Here is a 27,358-nt window from a genome sequence, read left to right on the forward strand (position 1 = left end):
ACATGTATAATCTATATCAATCTTAAATGTTTTGTACTGGTAGGCATAAACATATTTACATCGTTATAAGTGAATATTATGTAGTTTCACATTATTTTTTATGACAATTAAAATATTCAAAACATTTAATATATTGAAAGTTACAGAGTAATACCAGGCGTTTTTGTTCTGTGGTTTCTACAGAAAAAAAAAAATTAAGTCAAGGTAGGTGTCTTTTATTTTGGCTGTTGACGTCACATTTACGCACCGACGTCTCGTTTGTGATGCAGCGCGGGAGTTTCATTTTTGTGCCTCATTTTATTTTTTGCTAATTTTACTCGTTCAAAAATGTAACTTTCTTTCCTCGGTTATCCATTTTATACTCATCTAACGTAAGTCACATCACTCCTAACTAAGTATGCTAACGTTAACTTAGCTTACAGTGGTTGTTTACATTCGGTACGTTAATACCAGTCAAATTTGGGAAAATAACTTTCTGCGCTGTCAGTTTTGTCAAATAAATGTTCATAATAACCTTTAAACACTGCTTTATAACGTTACTTATGTAGTCGATTGAATGGTGTTTACTAGACTCAAGTATCGCTCATGTCAAGTGTCAGTTAACGATTAACGATGAATCAAAATGTTGTTTATCCACAATATACAGGCCCAATTTACCTCTAATGTTGTGTTCTCAGACTCTGACCTCCACTGGACACAGAAACCTACAGAATGGCTGCGACTCCAGTGGAATATATCATAGGAGGGGTGAAAATAAACTTCCCCTGTAAAGCTTATCCCTCTCAGCTGGCCATGATGAACTCTGTAAGATATGTTGCCCACTGACAGATTTGTTAACGTTAATGTTTTGCACTTCATGAGCAAGCATGCATGCAATCCTTTATTTCTCACCCTAACATCTTCATAAAGAAACTTTTAAAGAAGTCTTGTTGGTTAAGCTTGTGTCTGGTATTTTCATGTTTATCTTAGATCATTCGTGGACTTAACAACGAGCAGCACTGTCTATTGGAGAGCCCTACTGGCAGTGGCAAGAGTCTTGCTTTGCTTTGTTCGGCCCTCGCATGGCAGCAAGCGCAGTTTGGTAAGTTTTGAAATTAGTTCATCTATTCTGTCGGTTATTTTTAATGGTTTAGAGATAAATGAAATGGTATCTGGATGCAGCCTTTATGGTGCAAGCTGAGATTGCATCGCTCAGATTTTACTTCACAATTTCCAAACTGAATGTGCTATTTAAAAGCTTGTGCTCTTATAATAATTAGAATTGTTAGATTGTTATGTATTTATATAATAATAATAATTATTATTATTAAAATGTTTATATAAAATGGATTGTATAATATTAATTATTATTAATTATTTCTATATTATATAAACACTTTTATTGTATTTCTTTTTTTGTTTTGTTTTTTTCAGCTTTATGTTTCTGGAAAAAAAAATTAATTGTCAAAAGTTTGCAAACTAAATTTTCCCAGCCTTTAGTACTTCACTATTAGTATTCATTAGCGATAATCCTAATATGCTGATTTCGTCTTCTGCTTCTTCTTCTAGTAGCATCGTAGTAGTCATAGTTATCTTCGTAGTGTTGTTGTGAAATTCATTATACATTTTTTTTAATCATACTTTAATGAACCAAAATATAAAAAGCAAATCTCGTTAAAAGCACCTTGTCATTAGCCATATCGTCATTTGTCAATTTATCAAATACCTTATAACTGTTGTTTGTTTGTTTTTTTGGGTATGTTTTCATATAGAAACGTTTAATCTTTTTTTTAAATATAATAATAAATTCTTATTTTGTCATGCTGTATATTTAGTTAAGGAGCAAGATGCAGGCACCAGTTTGGTGGACTGTAAGAAACCAGAAGTGGTTACTCCATGTCAGTGTGTATGCCATAGCCGAAATGCACAGTCCACATTCAACACCAGAGCATCCAAACCACCTACAGTTGATCTCGTGGGTGAAGGTACTCCTGCTCAGCCTACAACCCCTCTCTCAAAAGGAGGTAAGCGTTTAAGACATTTTGAAGTCAGCTTCAATGCCCATTCACACTTAGATTGATAACTAAACTATAAATTCATTGGAAATAAACGTGCAAGTAAGGCAGCTAAAGAAGCTTTAGAGTTGGAAGTAGCAGAATGATTTCCACCGGGTGGCACTTAAAGACAAATCCTTGTACATTGTTAGGAAAATTCCTGTGACTGATGTCAAAACTACTTTGATTCTGTACACTCATAAGAAATGAATGTACAAATTATGAAGTGAATCCATTAGTAAATGCAAGAAATAATTACCATTTTGAAAATAGACATGACCAGGTTGTACATACAAAATGTAAAATTGGCCACTCAAGACTTGCAGACACTTTTATGAAAGGGGAGGAGTTTTGGCTATAAAACTATTTGAATAGAATGTATATATATATATATATATATATATATATATATATATATATATATATATATATATATATATATATATATATATATATATAATTGTTTTCCCCTTTATTTTATGCCAACAGATGTCATTGTTTATTTAAAATTTCAACTTACACCCACTTCAACAAACCCTGAATAGAAAAACCAAAAAATGTATAAAGATAGTAGTAATAATAATCATAATAATAATAAATAATAATGGGTGGTACAATCAGGGATAGTGCTGTGCTATGTAGTGCTGTAGGCTATCTGTACAGAGAAAGAAAACGGAAATTAGTTATATACAAGAAAGTCACATTATTCCCCAGGAAGTACATTTATAGCAGAGAAGTATAATAATAAGGGTTGCCAACCCTCAATGAGACCCTCAACCCGCAATGAGAATTTGCTAGAACCTCTAATTGAATATTTTTTCCCCAAGTGTACATATAACCATAAATATTTTTAATTATATTAGATATTGTTTTGTTATCTAGGAAATATTTTAAGGGAAATGTTTAAAAATGTGCATCCTGGAGGAAATTTACAATTTTAATCATTGATCACATTGAAAGAACATATATAACTTTTAAATCAGAGTTGTTGTTATCTATATGTTTGTATATAATGCATTTTTTGTGAAGAAACGGTTATGATTGTAAATTATAAACTGCTTATCTATTACCAATGTTGCCAATGTGTTAAGCCAATACCGCAGATATGGCATTAAAAATACACAAATACACGTAAACTATATTGGCATTCACACCAACATGATAGCATTCTGTTTATTATACGAGTCTCTGCAGTTTTATCATTTTCCATTTTTAATTAATGAGAAGAACAGTGGATTCTATTGGGCTGGCAAAGTTTCTAGTAATAAATAACAAATAATAATAAAATGATTCCCCTGTGGTTATAGTTATGGTGGACTCTTTTCTTTTAAATCTAGAACAGTTTTTAAAAAGGTATGTACAGAGACTATAATTCAGTGTGTATAACTGGTGTAAATTATGCCTGTTCAAACCAGTCTTTTTTTTTTTTTTTTGAGATATTCGAGTATTTTGAATAATTCATTAAAATAGCTGGCAAAAAGGAGTCATTTGTGAGTCACCTAAGAAGGCAGTATAGTTGGCAAGCAAATATAGTGCATTAGAAAGACATCTATTTTTTTTTTCAAAATTATTTCACAAACCTAAAACTTACAGTGGATAACCCCTCAATGGTCTCAAACTAAATTCCTAGAGGGCTGCAGCTCTGCGTAGTTTAGCTTCAACCAGCACAAAGTCACACCTGCTTAACAGTCTCTAGTAGTCTTGAACACCTTGAGTAGTTGCATCAGCTGTGTTTAATTAGGGTTTGAGCAAAGCTGTGCAGAGCTGCGGCCCTCCAGGAATTGAGTTACAGACTACAGAATGCGGTGTTAAACAGTATTTAGGTTAAGGTTCACCCAAAATCAAAATTAAGGCCCAATCTCAATTCTATTTTTGTACCTTCACCCCTTCCCCTTTCCCTTGGCCCTTAAAACAGAGTGCGAAGGGGAAGGGCTTCAAAATTTACCCCTAAGAAATGGGACAGCACTACAGCAGCTGCAAACGTCATCATATGTCATCTCTTGCTTCATATGAGATCACGATGTAGTTGCTGTAGTTATTCCTGTTGTGTTATTTTTTTTGGTATTTATCCTTAGAAAATTACTGAAGGCATATATCAAGTTATCATAACGATCTAGTGTGGCAATAAGATTGTATACTGCGCATTTACACAGTGGCCATATTTGTCTATGTAAACACACAAAAACAACATTAACATCTTAACACTGTAAAAAGCTCATTCCCAGCCACTAGACTTTTCTGACAGGGTAGTATTCGAGTGTCACTGAGAGTTAGAATGTTGTGGGAACGCTATACAAGAGTTCTTATTACGGATTATAGATCGCGAAATTTAGCGTTTTTTATTTTAGCTTTTTTAAAATTTATTTTTTATTTTTTTAAAGCATGACGGTAAAACACAAACACGGTTATGAATAAATTAAAACATATGCTTGCTTGTTGTAAAAATTTATAATAATGGCAAAAAAATACTAGTTTGTGGATCTCCTTACGTCCGGTGCAGCTATGGTGCTGGTGTATTCTGGGAAATATTTGTACTCCTTGGTTTTGAGTGTGGTTCTCAAAAATCTCTGTTCAAAGGGGTATCTACCCTCTCCCCTTAGCCCTACGCCTCAAGCTAAAGAGACTTGGGACAAGGGGAAGGGCTAAGGGGTAGAATTGGGATTGGACCCAAGTAATTTACTCATTCTGGTCTTTTATGTCTTATGCCATTCTTTATTTTTCTTACACAAAAAAGAAACAAAACGAACAAGAAATAATTCCTTCCTGTGCCTGTAAATATAATAGCAGCGAAGATTATATGCAACACTTGTTGATTAGTCAAAGTTTTTGTGAGGTATTTGAAAAATGAACTGAAGTTTAGTGTATTTTTTTAAATACAATTAATAATTCATTTATATATGCAGCTTAAATGTATAGAATGATATTAATGTGGCTTCTTCAATGTATTGAATATCTTCAGACTGAAATTTTTGTTGTTAGATGAGTCAATGACAAACATGATAACTTGTTATATAACAAATATATTTGCTTTAGAGTATATGGATTGTAGTTAACATTACGTTTCTTTTAATTCCGTCTATTTTACAACTTGTTCCTGTGACTGGGTTAGATTCCAAGGCTTTATACTGATTTTTATTCACTACCCTTGTATAGATGTGAGCAAAACATACAATTTTTACTAAAGTAATCCTGTGTGTCTGAAAAAGGAAGAAGGGTTTACTGCATTAGAATTACACCAATGTGAGTTAATGCTGACGTTTTGGGTGAATTAATTCTCATACTGTATCATCCTTATTACATTAGGCAAAGGTGACCAACATAAAATGCCCAGTTTGTCCTCCCGTCTCTCTGAAAAACTTCAAGCCTCGCTTAACAATGGAGGGCAAGATGATGATTTTAAGAGTGACAGGAAGCGTATTCGTACACCCGGCACAGAGCAGAAGGTACAGCTACAAATAACTTCTATTTCTGTGGCATTAGTGGCTTGTTGAGTCTTGTCATAACCCTTATTTCTTTTTTCTACAGATCAGCAAGCGAAGATGTCTTGAGAAAGGAGTGATTTACATTGACGACGATGATGATGATGAAGAGGAGAATCTGGAGAGACCAGTGCCTGGGGCTCAGACTTGGACCATGGAATTGAACAACGGAGCCAGAGCTGACAGTTGCCAGTCGCAGCCGCAGTGTTGTGTGAGTGCACCACCTCAGACACATTTTCTACTCTTATCTCTAATTTGAAGAATATGATGTAATAAAGTGTCAAAATAGCCATGGACTGCACTGTTTGATGTTTCTCCGCGTTTCATCATCCAATATCCATTAAAGGGACATTTCATCCAAAAATGAAACTTCTGTCATCATGTAGCCTCATGTAGTTGTAAAGCACCATGTTTGTGTTCTGTGGAACACAAGAACATATTGTGAACAATGTTAAAACCCAGGCAGAGTAGGTGACTATTGAATATCATTGTGGTATTTCTCAAATAATGTTCTTTTATGTTTAGTGTAAGGAACAGAAACTGTATACATATAGGCTTAGAGTCTTGTTTTGTTCAGTAAATGATAATAGAATCTCCTTTTTTGATTAAACCATGCTTTTAATCGCTAGACTTGAGCCATTTTGCTATAGATCTGACTTGAGTAGAATTTTATTTACTAAATAAATCATATAAAAAATTTTTATAATATTTTTTTTATTTGATACTTACATTTTTTAATAAGTTACCGGTATATTCTAAAGATAATTTCATTTGTTGAGCTTTATTAATTTTGACCACTGGGTGGCGGCAGAGGATGTTTTATTTCAAACGTTCATGTTTGTTCCTGGAGTTTTTTTTCACTGTTGTTTAAAACAGTTATTATCCGCATTATCTCTTTAATTACTGTAATTTCATCGCTGCTGTGCGCAACAAATAATTTCACTCCAGATTAAATGTATAATACACATAGAGAAGTTGGTTAAAAAAACACTTTGTTATCACTGATGAAATTTCTTCCAAATTTAAACTACAAAATTGTCATTTAGAGATTTTTTGCATTAATTAAATTAGTAAAGGTGCCATGATGTTATGTTTATATTCATTTTTAGTCAACACAATACCAATGATTTAACTTCATTAAAGTTATAAATAATAGTTGGAATAACCCTGTAAACATTTTATTATAGAAACAATTGTATTTTGTTTATAATGACAGTATTTTTATTATTTTATTTAATATTTTTATTTTATTTAACCCCATAAAACATTTTATTATATGACCAATTGCATTTTGTTTATAATGACAGTATTTTAATTATTTTATTTTATTTTTTATTTTATTTAATAAAACAGGGTTCATACGGTCATGGAAAACCTGGAAAAGTCATGGAATTTTGACATGGCATTTTCCAGGTCTGTAAAAGTTTTGGAAAAACAGAAAAACCCACTAGATTTTGGAAAAAGTCATGAAAATTACATTTACTTTTAGTCATTTAGCAGACATTTTTGGCCAAAGTGACTTAAGTTGTGGTCACACTAGAGCTTGTGCATTTGCATGCCTATGAATGGAAGTCTATGGAGCGAAAAGTGCAGTGTGATCGCAGCTTTATAATAGAAGTAGTTTTACCTACTATTACTAGATTAACAAACTATTAAGGTTATCTAAAATTAGTTTGACAAATATCTGTATATTGGAATGGAGGTTAGTTGTTTTTTTACTTATTTACTTATATTATTAGAGCTGTGTAAGCATCGTCTATTTTACATAGATATAAAAATAAATTGAAACTATTGCGTGTTTTATGATATGCTGTAGTAAATTTCAACGTTTCTTAAGATTTACCACATATATGTAGACATTACATGAAACATTAGATCATGAAAATTTACTTAAAAGTCCTGGAAAAGTTTTGTAGTAAAAATGTGTATGAACCCTTATTGAAATATAACCAGATTTTTATAGAATAAAACAAATGTGAACATTTTACTCAAACCCACACCAAATAAATCCAGAGAAACTGGGAGAAAAAAAATGCTTTTAACCTATATACGTAGCATGGTGTTAAAACAATGGCTACTACAGAAAAAAAATATATTTATAATACATTTATAGATGTTTAAAAAATAAGTCCCTATATTTCAGTTGACAGACCTTATAGTAAATGATCAATGCACTTTGAACTATTATTAAAAATCTGATAAGTGATCATTTTAAATGCACAGCTTGCACTCCAAAAATTCCATCAACCAGAAATCCTCCTCCTGTGTGGTTATGAAGTAGGCCTCCATAGGACTGTCGTGATACCATTACTTAATCTTACGATTCTATAACAGCTGAAGTATCACGATACCAAGTAGTATTGCGATACTGTAATTCATAAATCAAATTATAAAGAAAATCGTCAGAAATACTATATTTTACATGTTATAATAGGTCTTGAATTTTATTCATAATTCCCTTATTATTGAAAAAACTATTATTTGCACGTCACTTCACCTAAAATTTATTCAATCTTTTTATTTTGTAGATAACTGGCCAACAAAAAATACATTAAAATAAAGATACAAATGATACCAAATGAAATTTGTTACAAAAATAGCATTTTTTCCAACAAAATTAGGCTATATGAGGTGGTCAAAAATTGTTTCAATGTTTCCTGTTGCTATTTTGGGTTTTAATCTACTGTTTGTTTGTTTTTTTTATCTTATCAGGTAACAATCCAAAGTAATTCAAAATTTCACTTCATGAGTCGTTCTTTTTAAGAGCTTGTCGTGATTGTTGTAGCTACGAAATCGTATTGAGAGGAACAGAAATGAACTGATTCAGATGTGCGTTTGAAACGTCAGAAAACTTGCAACCTTAAAGGGCTCCACAGATTATTAAAATTAAATAATCAATTGTTGCACACGTGTGAGCATTTTAGTGAGTTTTCCACATCCAACATTATCTATTGTAGATAGAGCGTTAATGACAATACTACCGTTTACAAACTACAGTGGTACCGCCAGTATTTTGAAGCCATAGTATCGCAATGCTACCATAGTACCGGTGCAACCCTAGGCCTCCACTATATTAGAAAAATCTAACATTGCGATATTTTGTTATTCTGCGATTTTTATATATTGGGATTTTAATACAATTTCACCAGATGACTTAAATAAATAATTCTGTTTGGAAATAATTTATTATATTAGCTGATCAATTGGAATAATTCTGTAGGTGCATCTGCATAAAACCTAATAAACAATCTCTACAAGTATAGAAAAATACAGTAAAGAAAAAGATATAAAGAAATTAGCCATTATTTATTGTTTTCCAAGGAGTCTAACAGTATTCAGGGACAATAATTGAATAGTCAAATGTAAAAGAATACTGCATAGCTTTGGTTCTTGAATAATAATTAAATAAAATTTATTGTCATTAAGGTAACAATTGGTACAATTTCTTATGCCTGGATGCTTTTAAAATCCTCATATAGTCACACAGACCTCAAAAATGCATGCCAATTATGAATAATCCAGAATGCATATGCTGCAATGTGACTATTGCGAATGATCACATTGCGATATCGAAGCTGAAGCCATATATTGTGCAGGCTTGTTATGAAGATTACATTACGTAGACCTATAAAATGCTGCTCAGCATCTCTATCTACTGCATGAGGCCACTTAGAAAATCTGATGCAGTGTAACAAACACCACAGGTATTCACATGACCAGTGGTGAAAAGAATCTGTGTTGGCGTGATCGGACCGTCACACCATAGGACATATTGCTTACAACTGGCACAATGGAAAAGGGAGTGACTTACGTGATGCGTTCCTCAAGATTGGTGGAGTGTCACCGAAGAGGGCGGCCCGATGGGTGTGTTGGACGGACGGTGGGGGTGAAGAGAAAGCGGGCCTTAGGTTTCATTCTCTCACCTGACACCGTTCTCGGCCCCTGCCAGCGCTGACTGACATCTTCAATGGGCCCTTTGAAGCAAGCTCCAGTTTAATTAAGAGGTTTGCCTTGCTTGGCAGTGATCTGTGAAAGCCTGGGATAAATATTGAATGGGGTTCACCCGCTGGTTACGGCGCTCCGGGGATAAACAGGTGCTTTGTGAGATTGGGGATTTGCGGGGTGGGAGCGCTCCGGGGCAGCTATCAGGAGGGCTATAGGGAGTAAAGACCTCACTGAAATGCTTCACTCGCTGTCTCTGTCTCTCGCCCGCTATCTCTTTCTCTCTCTCTGTCCATCTGTATGGTGCGGGTGCAGTGGCCCGGGCAGGCGGACAGTGTGAGATTTCAGTCTCTCAGGTGTCAGCCTCTCAGAGTCAGCCTGTTGAAATGCAGTCTCCTTTGTTGGCGCTCACACTCGGACCTGCATCTTCCAGCACAGGGCCATTGTAGAGCGCAGACAATCTAGCCTCACCATCTCAAACACAGGAGCTGCTCTCTCCACACCTCACCTGGCAAACAGAAATGCCACTGTCTAACAGAACAAGCCCAGCTCTTATAATGTTTTTCGTCAGTAACTGATAAGCACTTGCTGGGATTCTACATGTCCTCACAAAAGAATTTAATGATTCCGCTTTGCAGGTTCATCTTAATTAGTTTCTTAAGCTTTACACTAGGGTGGCATGATATTGGAAAAATTTAACATTGGGATATTTTGTGATTCTGCGATATCAATTTCGATGAATTCAATTTCACCAGATGACTTGATTATCTCTATTTGGAAAGAATTAGCAATTTTAGATTGGTTGGGATGATCCTTTAGAGAACTGTATCTGAATAAAATGTATTGAACCATCTTAAAGCATAGATCAATACAATTAAAAAAAGATACAATTGAAATAAACAATGTTTTATCATTTATCATTTTCTGAGTCAGTATTCATGTACAGTAATTGAATAATAAAAAAAACGTTGGAATATTGAATCAGTTCTGTGCGTGTTCAATGGGGTATATGCACATGGACCTTTAAATTTAGTCTGCAAGCCTCAGAACTTTTGGTTAATTGTCATCCCATACAAAATCGCTGCGTTTTAAGGTCTGATTTCTTTAAAAATCTTCACTGCCTGGCTGAGATGCAATATAAAGTGAGTATCAGACCAAAGAAGAAGCACTGCATTAAATTATATTTTTCTGTGCCATGCCTTTAAAATATGTAAATTAATTTTGCCCCAGTATTTTCAATGGAATTTCTGCGCTAGTCTGCCGCTAATGAAGACGCCTGCTTTAAAACCGTCTTTCATCTTTTTTATGCTTTAACAACTAAATGGATGCTTAAGTGTATGTAATGGAATATATTTGATTTACATTACAACATTGATGCTGTAAAAGAAACTGTACAAAATTGAAAATAGTCACACAAAACTTTCACTGGAAGTTCATCATTGGCTGAAAAACACTAGCTGTGCATATAGCCCATAGAAAAGGTCAGGAGAGGATTTTCTTCAGTGTCAAAATATTAGTAATTCATTAGGTACAAATGAATGATTCGATGAACAGAATTCTCGGTATCCTCAATGCAATGCAATAATTACATTCAGGAGGTAAGCAAAAACTCTAAACTTCCTGACTCAAGAATTTATACACAGCTGATATTAACAGGTGGAGATTAGTGGAATTCGTCACTTGTTTATCATTTTTCAGTCCTCCGGCGGCTGCACCCAAACATACTTCCTCTTCTACGAATTCTCTGCACACATTAAAAGCATAATATTTCTCAACTGCAAATATTCTGTGCTTAGTTTCAACCTATCTCTGCTAACATGAAGTTTAGCTGCAGAGCTAAAGTTAATTTTAGACATTCAGGCCTTTGCATTTCCATCAGCTCCATCTACTTCTGCAAAAATGCTTTATTAGTATGCAAGGCGTATCACACTCAGAGAAGTTTGGTTACTTTATCACCTTAAGCAATACAAATACAATTGTTTAATGAAAAGAAAAATAGACAAAAATAAAAAATATATATGCCTTTTTCCTTATAAAAAAAAACTATATAAAACTATAGTTAAAAATTTCTTATCCGTGAATATCAATCATTATACAGTTACAGGCATCAAAAACACATGAAAATGATAAATTACAATATATTGTATTAATACAGTCTCACTTAACTATTGCGATTGATCACATTGCAATATCGATGCTGAAACGATATATTGTACAACCATACTTTGCACAATTTTTTTTTTTCAATTTCAGTCAGATTATTAATAAATTGCTCTGATTAATGCTTGTTTTTAATTCACTAAAATTACTTTTTAAGTAATAAACTGGCAGAATGCACTTATAGAATCATTTTTTTTTTTTTCATCAAAATGAACAAAGCATTTAACAGGTTTTCATCTGACTTAATTAGGACTTGACAGTCCTGTCCTTTTAACCCAGAAACTGAACTTAAAGTCCCCATGAACCGGAAGCTGCGATCGCTATTTTTATTTTTTTTTTGTATTGTGACGCAGTTCCTAGAGAAACAAAATTTTAAATGTGCTCACAGTGGGCAGGGCTTGTTTTTTCTATCAGGGCTGTATAAATGTAGTAAAGTAGACATGTTAGCCATGCCCATTAACTCAAAAGACACATAATCTGATAATTTAACTGAAAACAAACAGGAAGTGCATTTCAGGTTTCGATTAAAGATTAGAAGGGCAAACTTTTTTTTTCTTTATGACATGCACAGATTAATTGTTCACCACAAAACTGGCAATGTGAGCTAACAAAACTTTATTAATTGCAAATCATAGTAAAACATCTAAAATTAACAAAGTGCATTACTTGAAATGTTGCACACACTGCAGCAAAAATAAATATCCTTAGATTTGTGCTTTTTAATACAACTAACTAAACATGCTTAAGTTACATGTACTGAGCCTTGTTTTATAGTAATTGAACAAAATTGAGTTTATGCTTAAAACAAGAACAACCCTCTAAATGTAAATATCTGTTAGTTTGTTTTTTACATATGCTTTTTTTTTTGGAGCTATTTAAGTTTTATAAAGTAGTTAAAAAGTACCAGAGATCTGTGTGATTGTGGAATTTTCAAATTTTTATTTAATTCAATACCCTATTATTTACACATTGACATTTTGTTCTCTGTTAAACCTGCGGAAACCTTTAAATGCAGACTTGTAATGCACTTGTTGAGTTTTTAATGCCTGTTTTGAATTCACATCACAAGGATCATTCAGAACACTCTGGTTTGCAATAAAGTAAGTAAATGTCAGTTCCTTATTCTAAAGTTATTACATAACCTCTAATGTGCACCATATAGCGACCAACAGCTTATTTTATGTATTTGTAGTATGTGTGTTGGCCCTGAACTGTACCTAGCTGTTAGGTCCTACAGAAGCTGTGAAATGCTGTCATTGTACACCGATGCTGCTACAAACCCCCAAAGACGCTTTCTCAATGTCCTTGCTCATTTTTAGTGGCAGAACAATGGGCACATTTTATTAGCAGAGCAACGATCTGCTAGATGCATCTGCAGGTGTCTGCCCTGAACTGGAACAGCATGCTTGGGTTAACGCTCCCACACAAAGCTTTGCACTGTTTCATTAAGAGCCACTGTTGAGGTCTGGAGCTGCCTGAGGTGTAGCTCTCTCTGCTCCGCTGATATCAGGGCCTAGCCGCGTAAGAATGCGCCACTCCGTCTGAATGTGTCTGTGGCGGCAGGTCCAGCCAATGGAGGCTGTTATCTGCATTCCAGGGGTGTCTTATTTGCTGCACGGTAGTGAGAGGGGCCGAAACTGTGGCAGGCTGCATGTAACGGATACCCTTGTGTCAGCTGTTTCCTGCACGGCTGCTGACAAGGCCTCCCATTCACAATCAGCCCTTTCTCTCCCCCCTGCGATGAATAAGTAATTATTCGGTATAGGAGGCAGGATACTTGGACTGGCCTATTGAATGTGGCAGCAGCAGGTAAAGTGATCAGCCTGGCCGTAACTCTTCCTGCAAAGCTGTAACCTTAGCTGCTGCCAGCTCTCTGTTTATTTAGCACGTCGGACCTGGTCTTTGTCCCGCCAGGGGACAGTTTGCAAGATGGGCTCACATTCGCTTCCATTCTATCACTTGCTGTAATATTTAATGACAAACACGGTTTGAGAAGCAGATCTGGTAACTGGAGCTAGACCTCTTCAGCGGAGCGCAGGCTAAAGGACAGCTTGATCCCTGATGTGAAGGTGTAACACACGCCGTGACTTAGCATTTGCTTATGAGGGATAATCTTACTGTCACTCTTAGGAAGAGAAAAGAAACAGTAGCTTTTTAAATGATTGAAGTAAAAAATGAATGCAATTATTTATATATTGGTATAAAAACTATAATATTGGATATGTTCAATGAATTCCTGCGTCAAAACAAATGCAAGCACAGGTTGCCAGATTGTGGACCAACAAGGCTGATTTAAATCGTGTTCTATATAAAAGCAACGATGTGTTAGAAGGAATATTTTCCATATTAAAAGGAGTTTTTGTTCCAACCAACACCTCAAATTGATATATTAGGAACGGCATTTATATCTTGCAGTTGAACAACAGAAAACTGACAATGATCTCCTCAGGTACACCTCATGTGCTTTATTCAGTGTTAAATGGAAATAATATGAGTATGAATGGCATTTTACATGACAGATCTTGAAAATAAAATAAACCATTTGAAATTGAACTTAAGAACAAAACACATGTGATTGATTCAGCATGTACATTTAATAAAGTTAAAGAGGTTTGATATATATATAATTTGATTCTAAATCTTACCATTTCGTGAGTGAGTGCATATTCTGTGCTTCTGAATGGCTTTATTTAAATTTCTGCCATGTTTTATCTGCTGCAAACAGCTAAGTAGTTTATCACTGCAAATCTCATCATGTAGCGTGTTGTTAGGACACGTGGTTACAATGTAACCTGCTCACCTAATGTTTACGGTCGTTATATATATAATGTTTTTTTTGCTAATTAATAACCTCATGTGAAACTCTAAATCTGCGTCTCATTTTGGAGACTGTTACAGTCCACCGGAGGTCGCATTTCGGTCACGGGCACATGCTTTGAGAGCCTTTCTGAATGAAAGAATGAAATACGCGGTTTTCCACCAAGGCAACCCAGAGTGCTGAAATAAAATTGGCTAAACTGGCATTGAGCGGGTTAAAGGAACCAAAACAAAGGTAGTGTTCCGGCATGGAAAACACATTTTCAAAGCAGAATATCTGACTTCAGCATTGTTTTTAAGATAAACAAGAATGTTCACTTAGCTTGTTTCTTAAATATCTGCAAACAAATTATAATATTTTTATGCTTTAAAAGATTCAAAAACTTACATACAGCATCTTTAAATTACCTTTGCCATTAAATTAATGCTCTCTTGTGGTTAAAAATACAAATAATATAGTAACGCAGTTAAATGTAAGCTTTACCAAAGTGCTAAGGGAATATGAAGTTTCAACAGTATTGTGATGCTTACATTATGTAGCATACTTTATTTATATAAAACTGTAATATTGACTATACACAGTCAAATCCTGCTTCAACCAAAAAGAAAAAGTTCTGACATCATTTACTGAGCCTTCACTTGTCATAAGCCTGTTTGTGTTTCTTTTTCGGTTGAACACAAATGAAGATATTTTGTAAACTGGTAGCCATTAATTCCCATATTATTTGTTTTTCCTACTATCTTTTGTGTTCACCAGAAAAAGAAAGTCATAAAGATTTGAAACCACTTAAAAATGAGTAAATATTGAGTAAATTTGTTTATTTAGGTGAACTATTTCTTTAAGTTGAGTAAATACTTTTTAATAGTGCTCTAACAAATTGAGGACCTCCCCATGTATGACAGCGGTGTTTTCCGCATCATTACTTCAATCTTCAGTGTTACATGATCCTACAAAAATAATTTTAATATGCTGATTTACTAACTGGTCTTATTATCGATTTTACAAAGGATTGTGCTGCCTGATGGTTTTGTGGATTTTCTTTTTTTTAATTGTTTTTGTCACTTTTCATCAGTTTAAAGGAGCTGCTTGATGTAATAATTTTCAGTTATTATTAGAAAATTGTGAACAGCTTGGCAACATGAAGGAAAATGTGAACTATTTTATTCATTGTTTTTATTTTAGGTGAGGGACAAAAGGATGTCACGTGTACCGTATATGCACTTAAAAAGAAATTTGTGCATGTGTTAGTGTGTCATTAGTATTTTTCGGCAGTGTATTTCCAACGTCTTATATTCTTCTAATGAAGGAACCAAAACAACTTTGCTTTGAGTGCATCAGTCTGTTGAATCGCATTCAATGTTGTGCATCCTGTGTGCTAGAGGGCAAACAATAGGTTACTTTCTGCAGCTCACTTATAGATCATTTGTATAACTGTTAACATGGGCTTCTCAATTCTCAATGTAGTCCTACACATCTATAAATTCTACTGAACCCAAACTTTTAAACTATATTTTAAATTGTGCAGACTTTTTTTTTTACACCAAAATCAGTGCAGAAAACCTGAAAAGAAAGTAGGTCATCTACGGCATCTGCACCCACCGATCAGCAGTGACCAAAAAACCTAATTTATGATCACACTTGGATAGATTAAGCCATCTAATCCATCAGATGATGAAATATTGTGTCTGAAAATATTCAAGGTGTAACATTTCAGTTAGATTGTAGGTTAAAACACTTGACTTGTTTCATGCATGCAGTATTTCAGCACTCTGACAAAATACCGCTGTCTCCCACAGAATGAAACCGTGGCTCTGCTTGACATCAGCAGTGTAACACATGAGTTTTGTGTCATTCCAATGAATAAAGGAGAAAGTGGGACACTTAAAATCCCCATCCCATCCTCAAGATCAGTTTCACCACTAGAGCTGGCTGCAGGCAAGCATGGCCCTTTGTGTGAAAGCTGCAATTAAAGAGATCCAATCAGAAGCCCGCTAGCATGAACAATGGCACAGTCTAAAATTACAGTCTTGCTTGGGGTCATTCTGTCTTGACTTCTAGCATTTGCCTGTTTTGTGGATGATTATCTATGTGACCACTAATACAAAAGCCTTTTCATGAAGTGGACAAACAAGGGCTATAGTATTGTTTCATGTAGGATGTTGCTCTTTGTAATGTTTTCGCTTGACTTGTTTTTCTCTCTTTTGTATCCTGCAGTCCCCCGTGTCTTGTTCTCTCTGTCCTTGTGCAAACCTCAAATCGGGGCAAAAAATGGCTGAAAAGTCCAAGGACAACGAGAAAGACAAAGATGGAAGCGGGAAGAAAAAGATCCCAAAGATCTTCTTCGGCACTCGTACTCATAAGCAGATCACACAGATTGCACGGGAGCTGAAACGAACGCTTTACTCCACCGTGCCCATGACCATACTGTCCAGCCGAGACCACACCTGTGTCCATCCTGAAGTGGTTCCTCATGCCAACCGCAACGAACGTTGTAAGGAGTTCCTGGAGGCCAAGAATGTGAGTTAGCCCTTCCTCTGTTACATCACGTGACATTGCAAGCACCTTCGAGCACAGGTTCTTCATTCATCTGTCATCATTAGAGAGATAAAAGAGTGTGGAGTTAGAGTTCATTGAGTTCAAGGCCTCTTATGAGTCTGAACCTTGAACTCTGTCAGTGTCAGAATTTTGAGAGACCTAAAGATAGACAGTCAATCCTTTTCACTTGGTTCTTATAAAACCTTTATTTAAATGCCTAGGCTGTAGCGATGAATCAAAATGAAAGTTCTTGGTTGCAACAAACAATGTACTTGACCAAAAATAATAATTATAATTGTAGTCTTTACTTTTGAACAGCTCAGCAAATAAATTTTTTTCCCACATATAGAAGGCATTCTTAGAATATTTTGCTAAATAAATCGATAAAAGATCATTCTAATGAATAAATATAAAGGGCCCTCTCATACACCCAGTGTTTTGTGTGATTTTGTGTGATTTGTTGCAATTTTGAGACCAGCGCAACCATAATTTTCATGTTTGCACCACGTTGTTTAAATAGCAAATCCATTTGCTCCACTTTGTGGACTCATGGGTGTGCTGGTCTATAAAGGAGGTGCGTTAAGGCACATTGTTGGTGCATTGCTATTTTGAGGAACTGAAATAGACAGCTGTTGACCAACTGAAAGCAGATCTAAAGTCCAGCGCAGAACCTGTTAGTTGTGTGCCTATGCACCAAAACGCTTACCCATTGCTTATGATGTGCAGCAATACACAAATATCTTTACATATGAAAAAACTAAGGATTAAAGTTTACAAAAAGTATTATTTTCTTCATAAATATAAAAACCACTGCCTCCATGCAAGTTTATTCATGACAATTTGCATTTGTATAATGTTGTTATTATTAGTAGTATTATTTATTATATGCATATTTATATTTGTTTTAATAAAAACTAGTTTAGATTTGTCCACCTGTCTGGTTTTGGACTATATCGGGCAAAAGAATAGGATGTGTGTTTGGATATAACTCTATATGTGTGTGTTTGGATATAACTTTTTTGACCAAACTTCTTTATTTTGATTAATTTATTAGGAAATTAGAACTGAATCTAGAAATGGTTTTAAAACAAATCTTTGTGCGTAACAAACAAAATTAAATATGTAGGCTAATGGATGTCTTCAGTGGAGTGCGTACAACACTGTTTTCCTTATCTATGAAAGGAGTGAAGTAAAGAGTAAAAGTGAAGTAAAGAGAAAGTAAAGAGGCCAAATGGAGGAGGCTCGTTCTTTGATCTTACGCTGCAGATGGTCTTTAACTGTTTTCTCGCTAGTGAAGCGTTCAATTTTTCCACTTACAAAGTCCACCATGTAAATAGCAAACGCGCTATGGCGGGACGCAACTGACTTTTAAAGGGAATGGGAGGTGAGACTCTGATTGGTTTAATGCACGTTATACGCAAAACACACCCATAAATCTTTAAAAAAATAAGCACAACCGTGTTAGACCATGCGCCTTGGCGCAGAGAGTATTTTTCTGTCCTTAAAATGCCAAAAGTGGATTTAGACATGCCCTTATTACGTTTGTTTTATGCGTTTTAGACTTTGCGACTAGATCATTAAAATAGAGCCCAAAGACTGTTTTAACTGGAAGTTCCTAATAACATCAATAAAGGCACATATTCCCACTGGACACATAATCACTTGTTGCCACCTTTCACTCACAGCAAACTTACTCTTTTAGGGTTAAGGGTATTTTGCCCAAGCTGTCAAACTCATGCAATCAGAGATAGAATGCCATTCCAGAGAAAGCTAATTTATGATAACCAAAAAAAAAAATGCACATGCAGAAATTAATTGTTTACCTAAAAAAAAGAAATCTGGTTCTGACTACTTTGGAAAATATTATACAGCTGTATAGATGTCAAAATGCAGTCTGTCATCTATAATTTTAGACAAGAAATGGATTGAACCTGTAAACAATGTACCACGTGTTTACAGTTTTTAAGTTCGAATGATGACTTTCCTCATTCCAGAATGCTCATATTATATATTCCCAAATTAAATTCCTGGGGTAAGAAGACATAAAATGAAACCCGCATTCTGTCTGAGCCATCTTCAATGCATTACTTCGTTACATCACTTTCGATCTATTTCTATCTATCTATTTTTTGATCTATCTGCATGTGATAATAATTGTGTGTGTGTGGCACACAATCTCCCCTGTTCCACTGACCACCTAAGTGTACAGGCCATGGCCTCTGCCCTGTGTCATCTTGGAGTGTTTGGCCTGAGTAGAGATCAACCCATCATGAATTTGTTAGCCATTGAAAGTCTTGAACTGGATCTTGTGAACGGAGATTGACCCACTCTTCGCTGTGGAACCAAACACCTCGTTTCCTGATTTTTCACAGTGGCCTGCAGGCCAAACAGCAAGTGTGGCCACTTATTCTGTGAACCCTCTTCTTCTTTCACTGTAACACTGTCGAAAGAAAAGAAGATGAGCTGCCGACTCTGAAACACAAACCCTTGCTTTAAGGTTACACAAACTTAATCTCCATCACCAAAGCTGTGGAGAACAGTTGCAGGCGATAATATCCCCAATCAGTCAAACAGACCTTTTTGTTGTGCAGCCTTGTCAAAGGCTTCAAACGCACTTTGTTCCAGCAGGAGATTCGGTATTGTCCGTGTTGCTTATTCTCTGACCATCGGGCAGCACGCATAATGATACCTATTATGCTGTCACCACAGGTGCCCACTCACCTCTCCACTGTCATGCTTCTGCACATAAAATTGGGGGAAGACCATCTCGACAACCCTGTTCGAAGAGAGTAGAGAATGAGCTGTCATTTTCCTCATCCTCCCTCGGGCCCCATCTCTTATATCCCCTTATGAGCCCCGCTACGAGTCTTTATTCTGCTATCCTGGCCCTGATGAATAGCTGAAGAGCGCAGGCTTTTCAGACACTTGTCGTTAGGTCGCACATCTCCTAGCGGTGCCATCATCACCTTCATAGGAGTTAGAAGACAGGGGGATCAAAACGGCACGATCGGGTTGACGTTTATCCCGTGCTCCCATTGATGGCTAATCCCTCTTTGAATATGTGTATTGGAAACTGCTATCAGCCTTTCAGCAGGATGTTCCAGAGCTCTGTGAATTGCAAAACAATGCACATATGCTTCCTTTTTCTGCGGGGAAAGACATACGTAAAGAAACATAACATTTATCTTGAGGATGTGAAAGTGATATCACTCTGTTTATAGAAACCGATATAGACCCAACTAAATAATAATTTAATGCAAAAACTAACAGCTCATTTTCATTCTGTGGGCTTCAAGTCAACATCCATGGAGTTGCTTGCTTATACAGCTTTTTTAACACATAAAAATGTGCTTTGCCTTTGTAAATGTGTTGAGACTTTCAGTCTCATACACTTTCATTCATTTTTAGACAGTCAGAACAACTTGAAATGAGGATTGATGTCCCAAACAGTTTTTTTCTTATCACATTATTTTAATGTATTGTTATAAACGCATGGCTTTGAAGTGCAAGCAGTTTGACAGTTAACTGCTGCCTTTTGTTATTCTTACTCATTTACTCATTGCAGCAAATGAACCAGCCTAACATCACTTAAAGGTCCCATGAAATTAAAATAAAGTTTTTTAGATGTTATCACTATGTTAGTCTTAAAAATTTCTAAAAGCTAGTGTGCTCCAAAATAGTGACAAAATCACATTTAGAAAATATAAACCTGATATAAAAATCCAAAGCTTGCAGTTTGTTACTTCCACCTAAATGAATCCACTTTTCTTTTTTTTTTTTTTCACCTTTTCACCTTGTACTTCAGTTTCTCATCAAATGACCGAACAAATGCTATCTAGTATCTGATGTGTCCCGTTCATTTAAGATGCTTTTCATTTGCTTTTAATTTGATGCGCATGGGCACAACCACTCTCACTAGCAGAGCGGTCATAAAACAGAATGCTATGGGCTGTTTTTTTTTTTAAAGGGGAGGAGCTACGCTGTCCCACCCTCTCTTCATGTTTTACTTGAGATTACATCAAACATCGAATAAATAATGCACATTTCAAAACACTTCACGGGACCTTTAAGTGTAATAAAAATATAAGTGTTTGTATAGTGCGTACTCTGGTAACTCTGGTAGTTTCAGTTGAGCCTTTAAAAAATATATATACGTTACATTTTAATGATTTGCTGTGAAGTAAATTTAAATATATTTATTGTGGTATTTCTTTTCAATAAAATATGCTTATGTTAATGTCTTTTCAGGGTCGGTCATGCCGGTACTACCACAATGTCCATAAAATGCGTGATCAGAGCACTTTACAGTGGGTTCATGGTCTACACCAGGCCTGGGACATTGAAGAACTGGTGCGTCTTGGAGGGAAACTGCGATCTTGTGCTTACTATGCAGCTCGGGAGCTCATGCAAGAGGCCTGCATTGTTTTTTGTCCATACAACTACTTGCTGGACCCCCTCATTCGTGAAAGTGTAAGAAGCAAACCACAAACCTTTCCATAAGTTTTATTAAATTTAGAGTATTCATAATTTCTACTAAGGATTATAATAGGGCTGTTTTAATTATTTATTTATTCATTTATAGAATACTTGCGGTTTATAGTTTAAGATTGTAATGGCAATGATATCTTTACACATTATTATGCCATTTAACTGATGGTCACAGATATACATAGCTTATATTGGGATTAAAACAGCATTTTTTGTTGTTTTTAATATTGTATTAAAGTGATCATTTTTTTTCTTTCTGTACATTTGAAGAATCCTGTTTTTAGGGAAAATGACTCATTTCCACTAATAATATATAACATAATATTTACCAAATCTTAATTTTAGAATTATTTCTGATGGATCATGTTACACTGAGTACTAAAGTATTGACTGCTGAGCATTTAAGTTGTCATCAGAGGAATGAACTTCATGCTAAAATGTATATAAATAGCAAATTGTAATATTACAATTAAAGGGTTGGTCCACTACGATATATTTTTAACTTCAGTTGATGTGTTATGTAGCTGTGTCAACATCTCTGAATGTAAGACGCTCAAAGCTCAATGCAGATGGAGACCACAAACACTTCAGGTTACATGCATTTACCACGCGCATATACCCTGCGCAGTGAAGGGGTATGGCCAGAGGAGCTGTAATGTTATAGCAGAGAAAACTAAAATGCCATCTAAATGCTGCTATTTCCACAGAGCTTGTTTTGTTTCTGTATTTGGGCTTCCAAAGGACACGACACAAAGAGAGAAGTGCTTACAATTTTATTTGAATTATGTTCCTGAGAACTATAAAAAATATATAGCTAGCATTTGACAAAGGAGAACTTCCAGAATCTCTCCTAGTTCAGTGCTGGATTCAGCTAAAAACTCCTCAAAGGAGCAGCTCCAGCAAGCAGAAGCTGTGGATTGTGAGCCACAACCTGTAAGGATTTTTAATTTGTGCAAATTGATCTATGACATGCACAGTGTGTAGCGTTAGCGTTATGTTGTAGCAAGGATGTAAACTACGGGAAATGCTGTTTGGCCCCGCTAACAATCTAGCTACAAATTTATTTTTATCCATCAAACCGCTGTAAACACCTACAATCTTCAGCGGCGCTGCAGTGTCTCTCTATACTTTCCCTGCGTTCTATATCTCAGATAATGAACTCACAAAAGGTATGTGAACGTTTCATATTACTTACACATACGAAAAAAGGCGATTCTCTCTTAGAGGAGCCACACCCTATTTTCACTCGTTACAGACACTTGTCAGATTTTATTATAGAGACCAGGCATGAGGTTCAGTCTTTTCATTTTCTGTCTGATTAAGGCTCAAACAGGTACTGCTAACAGCTACTCTGACTGACACTATTTACACAGCGGAGGCAAAGCGCGTGCTTGTGGAGGCGTGACGCTTTACTGGCGAAGTGGAGCCGCTCCACAAACCACAGCACATTATGTTAGCTGACCAATCAGAGCCTCTTGAGGGCGGGACTTTCAGAGGAACTAGGAAATATGACATTCGTTTTCATGTTAGCAGAGTAGCTGCAAATAATCAAAGTAAGATATATGCAAAAATAACGTGATTTTCAACAAAGGAAGCATGAGCACGCATTGCTTTGCATCTTATAAACACAACCAAGCCTTAAAATTACACTCTGGACCACCTCTTTAAATATTACTTTAAATTGTTATATTATTTAACAATATTGACATTTTTACTACATGTGATATGATCAGATAACATTGGTAGAAAGAAGAAAAATCATTAAAAACCACATTCTTATCTCATTGCAGTGATAGAAATTGACTTGTAGAATGTCTTACCTTTGGACATATAGTCCACCTTTGTTTTAAAGTATTTAGTTAAAGTCTTCAAATAAGATTGAAAACACATTTGGTAAGATGTTTTAAGGACTTTGTATAGTATGCTCCCATCTGTTTATAACTGTCATACCGTTCCTCTGCCAGATGGAAATCAATTTGAAGGAGCAGATTGTGGTGTTGGACGAAGCTCATAACATTGAGGACTGTGCCCGTGAGAGTGCCAGTTTCACCCTGAACCAAGCTCAGCTGTTGCTGGCACGTGATGAGATCGATGGAATGGTGACACACAACATTCGGCGTGATCAACACAGACCTCTGTTGGCCTTCTGTTGCAGCCTCGTCAAGTATGAACACTTTTTTCTTTTACATTGTATGCAGTGGGGCATTTATAATGTGATTCATCATTAATATTTCACAGATCAGCTTTCTAAGAATCCATGCCAATCTGAAATTAGTGTTTAATAGGGATTAATTATTTCACTGTAAAAATGACATGTAGTTAATGGAATGGGCTGAATGTCATGATAATAATTAATATGACATAAATCCTAGTTTGAGTGTTTTTTTTACTCATTTCAAATCTGACCTAGGTGTTTTTATAAGGCTTCTTTTATGTCATAACAGAGTTAGCACATGGATATTTCTTAAAATAATTACTTATTAATTAAGTAACAAGCATATTTTATTGATCTGTACTGTTTTTAGTGTAAACAGAAAAAGGTTTTATTCAGAGGTCTGTGAATGGATGTACTTAATAAAAACTGTATTTTAGAAATGTGGTCCAGTGTTACAGGCATAGTTCACCCAAAAATGTTCTGACTTTTTTTCTCACTCTCAGGTGGTTTCAAACGTTTACAATTTTGTCTTCTGTTATACACAAAAGAAGATATTTTGAAGAATGCTGAAAACCTGTAACCATTGACTTTTATAGTAGGAAAATGAATACTATGGAAGTGAATGGTTTCCAACTTTCTTCAAAATGTCTTTTAGTAACAAGAGTGAGTAAATGATGACAGAATTAATTTTTTTTTTTGTGAACTATCTCTTTAATTTTTTTTTTTGAAACCTTTTGTTTATTTTAAATTAGCTAAAATATATATTTTGTTAATTGGTGTTAAAAAGTTAATGGATATATTGGGGTGTAATGTACGAATCACAACCCATAGTTCAGAACGCACGTGACACACGCATTAATTAGGGGTTCAAGCACGTAGTCCTGAAACCCTATTGTATTTGTTAGGATTTTTATAACTTTTTAAAAAAATTGTAGGTTAATCCAACATTTATTCAAATCACGTGTATGAAAGCATTTTGGCTTCCCTGTAAAATATAATGATGTCAAAAAAAGTTGTAGTGAGACCTAAATGCTTTCTTAGGCTTTTAATTAAAGATGTTTTCTGTCACTGTTTAGCCTGCATTAATGCATTCAGTGGAAAGCTACACAATTAAACATTACAAGGTCGGGATGTCAATTCAAACCCGCACAACATGAATGATAAATGATAATGATTTGCATATGTTTATTGATACTTCAAAGTGCTGCATTCAAATCTGTGTTTGATTGAGTGGGATTCAGTTTTTTCGCTTTTAAGTACTGGAGAACAGCTTATAGTTCAGATATAAACACAGATGATTATGATAAAGATTAAAAACACAGTTTAATAGAACTTGACGCTGGTGAATTTTGTAGCAATTACATTGTGTAACCAATGGCAGGTGACAAACAACCATCAAAATTATGCCACTGAATAGGTTTTCAAAAATGATCCACCTGTAACAGGGTGTGCGCGGGGTATGAAAAGTTGATAAATCAATTATGAGAAAATTAAGGCCCTTAAAAGGTATTAAAAAGTCTTAATCCCGTTTTTATGTGGTCTTAAATTTTCTTCAAGCGTTGTCCAAGTGTTTGACTCCAAAAAAACAAAAATATATTTATTTTCCTCGATTGGTTCGAGCCGGGTGCGTCCGGCCAAGGTCCTCTTTTCGAGTGATGTCAAGTAATTTGCGACAAAGGTGAAGGTGATGTGACGCTCTCCACATGTAGCGAAACCATAGAGCAGGGCTATTCAATTGTCGGCCCACGAGGCAATATGTTTTGGCCCTCCAAATAGTGTGACCAAGACATCAAAAATAAATTTAGTTCAGTCGAAAAACAGCCGCTATATTTTTGAAGTGACGTGCGTCTGTTCAATATAGCACGAGCTGCAGCTAAAGGCTGTGCACAGCGTGAGTAACCTGACATTAAGCGAGTGAGTGGAGTAAGCAACCGAAAACATTTGGATACTTAAGCTTAAGGGATTCTCAACGCTGCATTTCTGTTGCACGGAACGAAACTGCTGCAACTAAACAAAGTTATGCCACCTGTGCGCTAGTTTAAAGTCCCGAGCTTATATCACATATCGCGTCTTTTCTGCGCACAAGTTCGTTATTTCCAATGTAAGAATATATGTCAATATGCGTGCACAAGCGGAGCAATGCTCCTGCACCATTCAGACGAACCGAGTAGAAAACATCTTACGCAGTAGTGGTGAGAGTTGTGTGTGGCTTTCAGTGCAATGTTAACAAAAGATATGTTATACGAATTATTACAAATGATTAAAATGATTATGTGTGTATGAACGCAGATGAAAGAACAGTTCATCTAAATAGCTAATAAAAACCTTAAATTTACATTCGATGTGATAACCGTGAAACCATGGTTATTCTTCAGACTATATAATCGTACAACCAAAATCTATAATTGTTGCATCCCTAATTGTTACGCAGTTCAAAACATAACATACGAATGTGTCTGATTGTAGAAGAAGCCTACTTCAGCAATACACTGATTTTGTTGTGCTTTGAAATACAACATTTGAATGTTTGTTAAAAAAAATAAATAAATAAAAAAAATAAAATATATATATATATATATATATATATATATATATATATAATGTATATATTATGTAGTTTCAAAATACAATATATTAACATTTTAATGTAGAACAATACAACGTGGGTGTCTTAAGGAGCAAAAATACAGCAAAAATACGGCTCTTATAGGCTGTTGTGTCATCACTCATATTGCAAGTCATATCTCTTCGGCCCCTCATTTGGGATGGATTTCATGAACTGGCCCCCATGACAAACTAATTGATTAGCCCTGCCATAGGGCAAAACAGACGGGAAAATGGGATAATGCAAGTTTGCATTCTCCTGGTTGGAGAAAGTCGAGTTTAAACAGTGGCTGAAACCAGTGTCGCTGAAAACAACCACGTAATTTATTCTTTCAAGGTTTGTTTCTTCTTAGCTTATCTGAGTCCTGTTGCATGGTTGTGCGCCAATCATTTATTTATCTGCAACTGTTTATTAACAACTGTTTATTAAGTTAAAGGTTTGATACTGATTAGAACTTGACACTGAGGTCTTAAAATATTCTGAGAAGGTCTTTAAAAAGTCCTGTAAAGGTATTGAAATTTTCTTTAGGATCCCTGCATATACCCTGTATAAAGAAACATGAAGTTTTATGTATATATTGTTGAATCATTAATTGAAAATAAATATGATTTGTTGTACAAGATATTTCTATATTTAGCATTAGCAGCAGCAGTAGGAAAGATCATTTTTTGTATTGATGATTTTCCTTTGTTTGTTTGTTAAAACCAATGGGTTTTGCAGTAATATTTGTGTATAAATGAAAAGCAAATTACATTGTCTTCTCCCTTTTTTGCTGATCCGAAAAATGGTCCCATCCGTGACTCAAAAACCATAATGTGTGATCCAAACTGTGAGATTTGTGATTCGTTACACCACTAGGATATATAAATGATTAAATAAATACATAAAAAGGTATCTAATAAAGAGCTAAATGATCCAAATATTGCTCTTTAAAAGACTTAAATGAGATCAGTTATACGTTTGTGTCCATTATTTAATGTAGTTGGGTGCAGGAAAGCTGTGGTGGCTTAGAGGAGCGTGAATATGAGTCTTCCTGTAAGGTGTGGACGGGTGCGGAGGTTCTTGGCATCTTCCGTGGCCTTGGCATCACAGCAGACACCTTCCCTTTGCTGCAGGTATTCTTCTTCCATGTATCTTCCTCTC

At 35.3% G+C, this 27,358-nt stretch overlaps 1 protein-coding gene across 2 annotated transcripts in view; it reads left to right on the plus strand.

Annotated features, from left to right (window-relative positions):
• Positions 1-257: 257 nt before the first annotated feature.
• brip1 (BRCA1 interacting helicase 1) overlaps positions 258-27,358 on the plus strand; it is a 65,792-nt gene continuing 38,691 nt past the window's right edge. For both annotated transcript variants that reach the window (XR_008838945.1, XM_056474260.1), the window contains exons 1-10: positions 258-371; positions 678-804; positions 970-1,081; positions 1,815-2,003; positions 5,337-5,476; positions 5,559-5,723; positions 16,647-16,949; positions 21,216-21,437; positions 23,420-23,619; positions 27,198-27,330. Coding sequence is in view for 1 of the 2 variants with exons in the window: in XM_056474260.1 (XP_056330235.1) it covers positions 712-804; positions 970-1,081; positions 1,815-2,003; positions 5,337-5,476; positions 5,559-5,723; positions 16,647-16,949; positions 21,216-21,437; positions 23,420-23,619; positions 27,198-27,330 (1,557 nt within the window). In the remaining variant the exon portion in view is untranslated. The remainder of the gene's footprint in view (positions 372-677; positions 805-969; positions 1,082-1,814; positions 2,004-5,336; positions 5,477-5,558; positions 5,724-16,646; positions 16,950-21,215; positions 21,438-23,419; positions 23,620-27,197; positions 27,331-27,358) is intronic.

This window comes from Danio aesculapii, chromosome 15 (genome assembly GCF_903798145.1).
Source record: "Danio aesculapii chromosome 15, fDanAes4.1, whole genome shotgun sequence".
Lineage (NCBI taxonomy): Eukaryota > Metazoa > Chordata > Actinopteri > Cypriniformes > Danionidae > Danio > Danio aesculapii.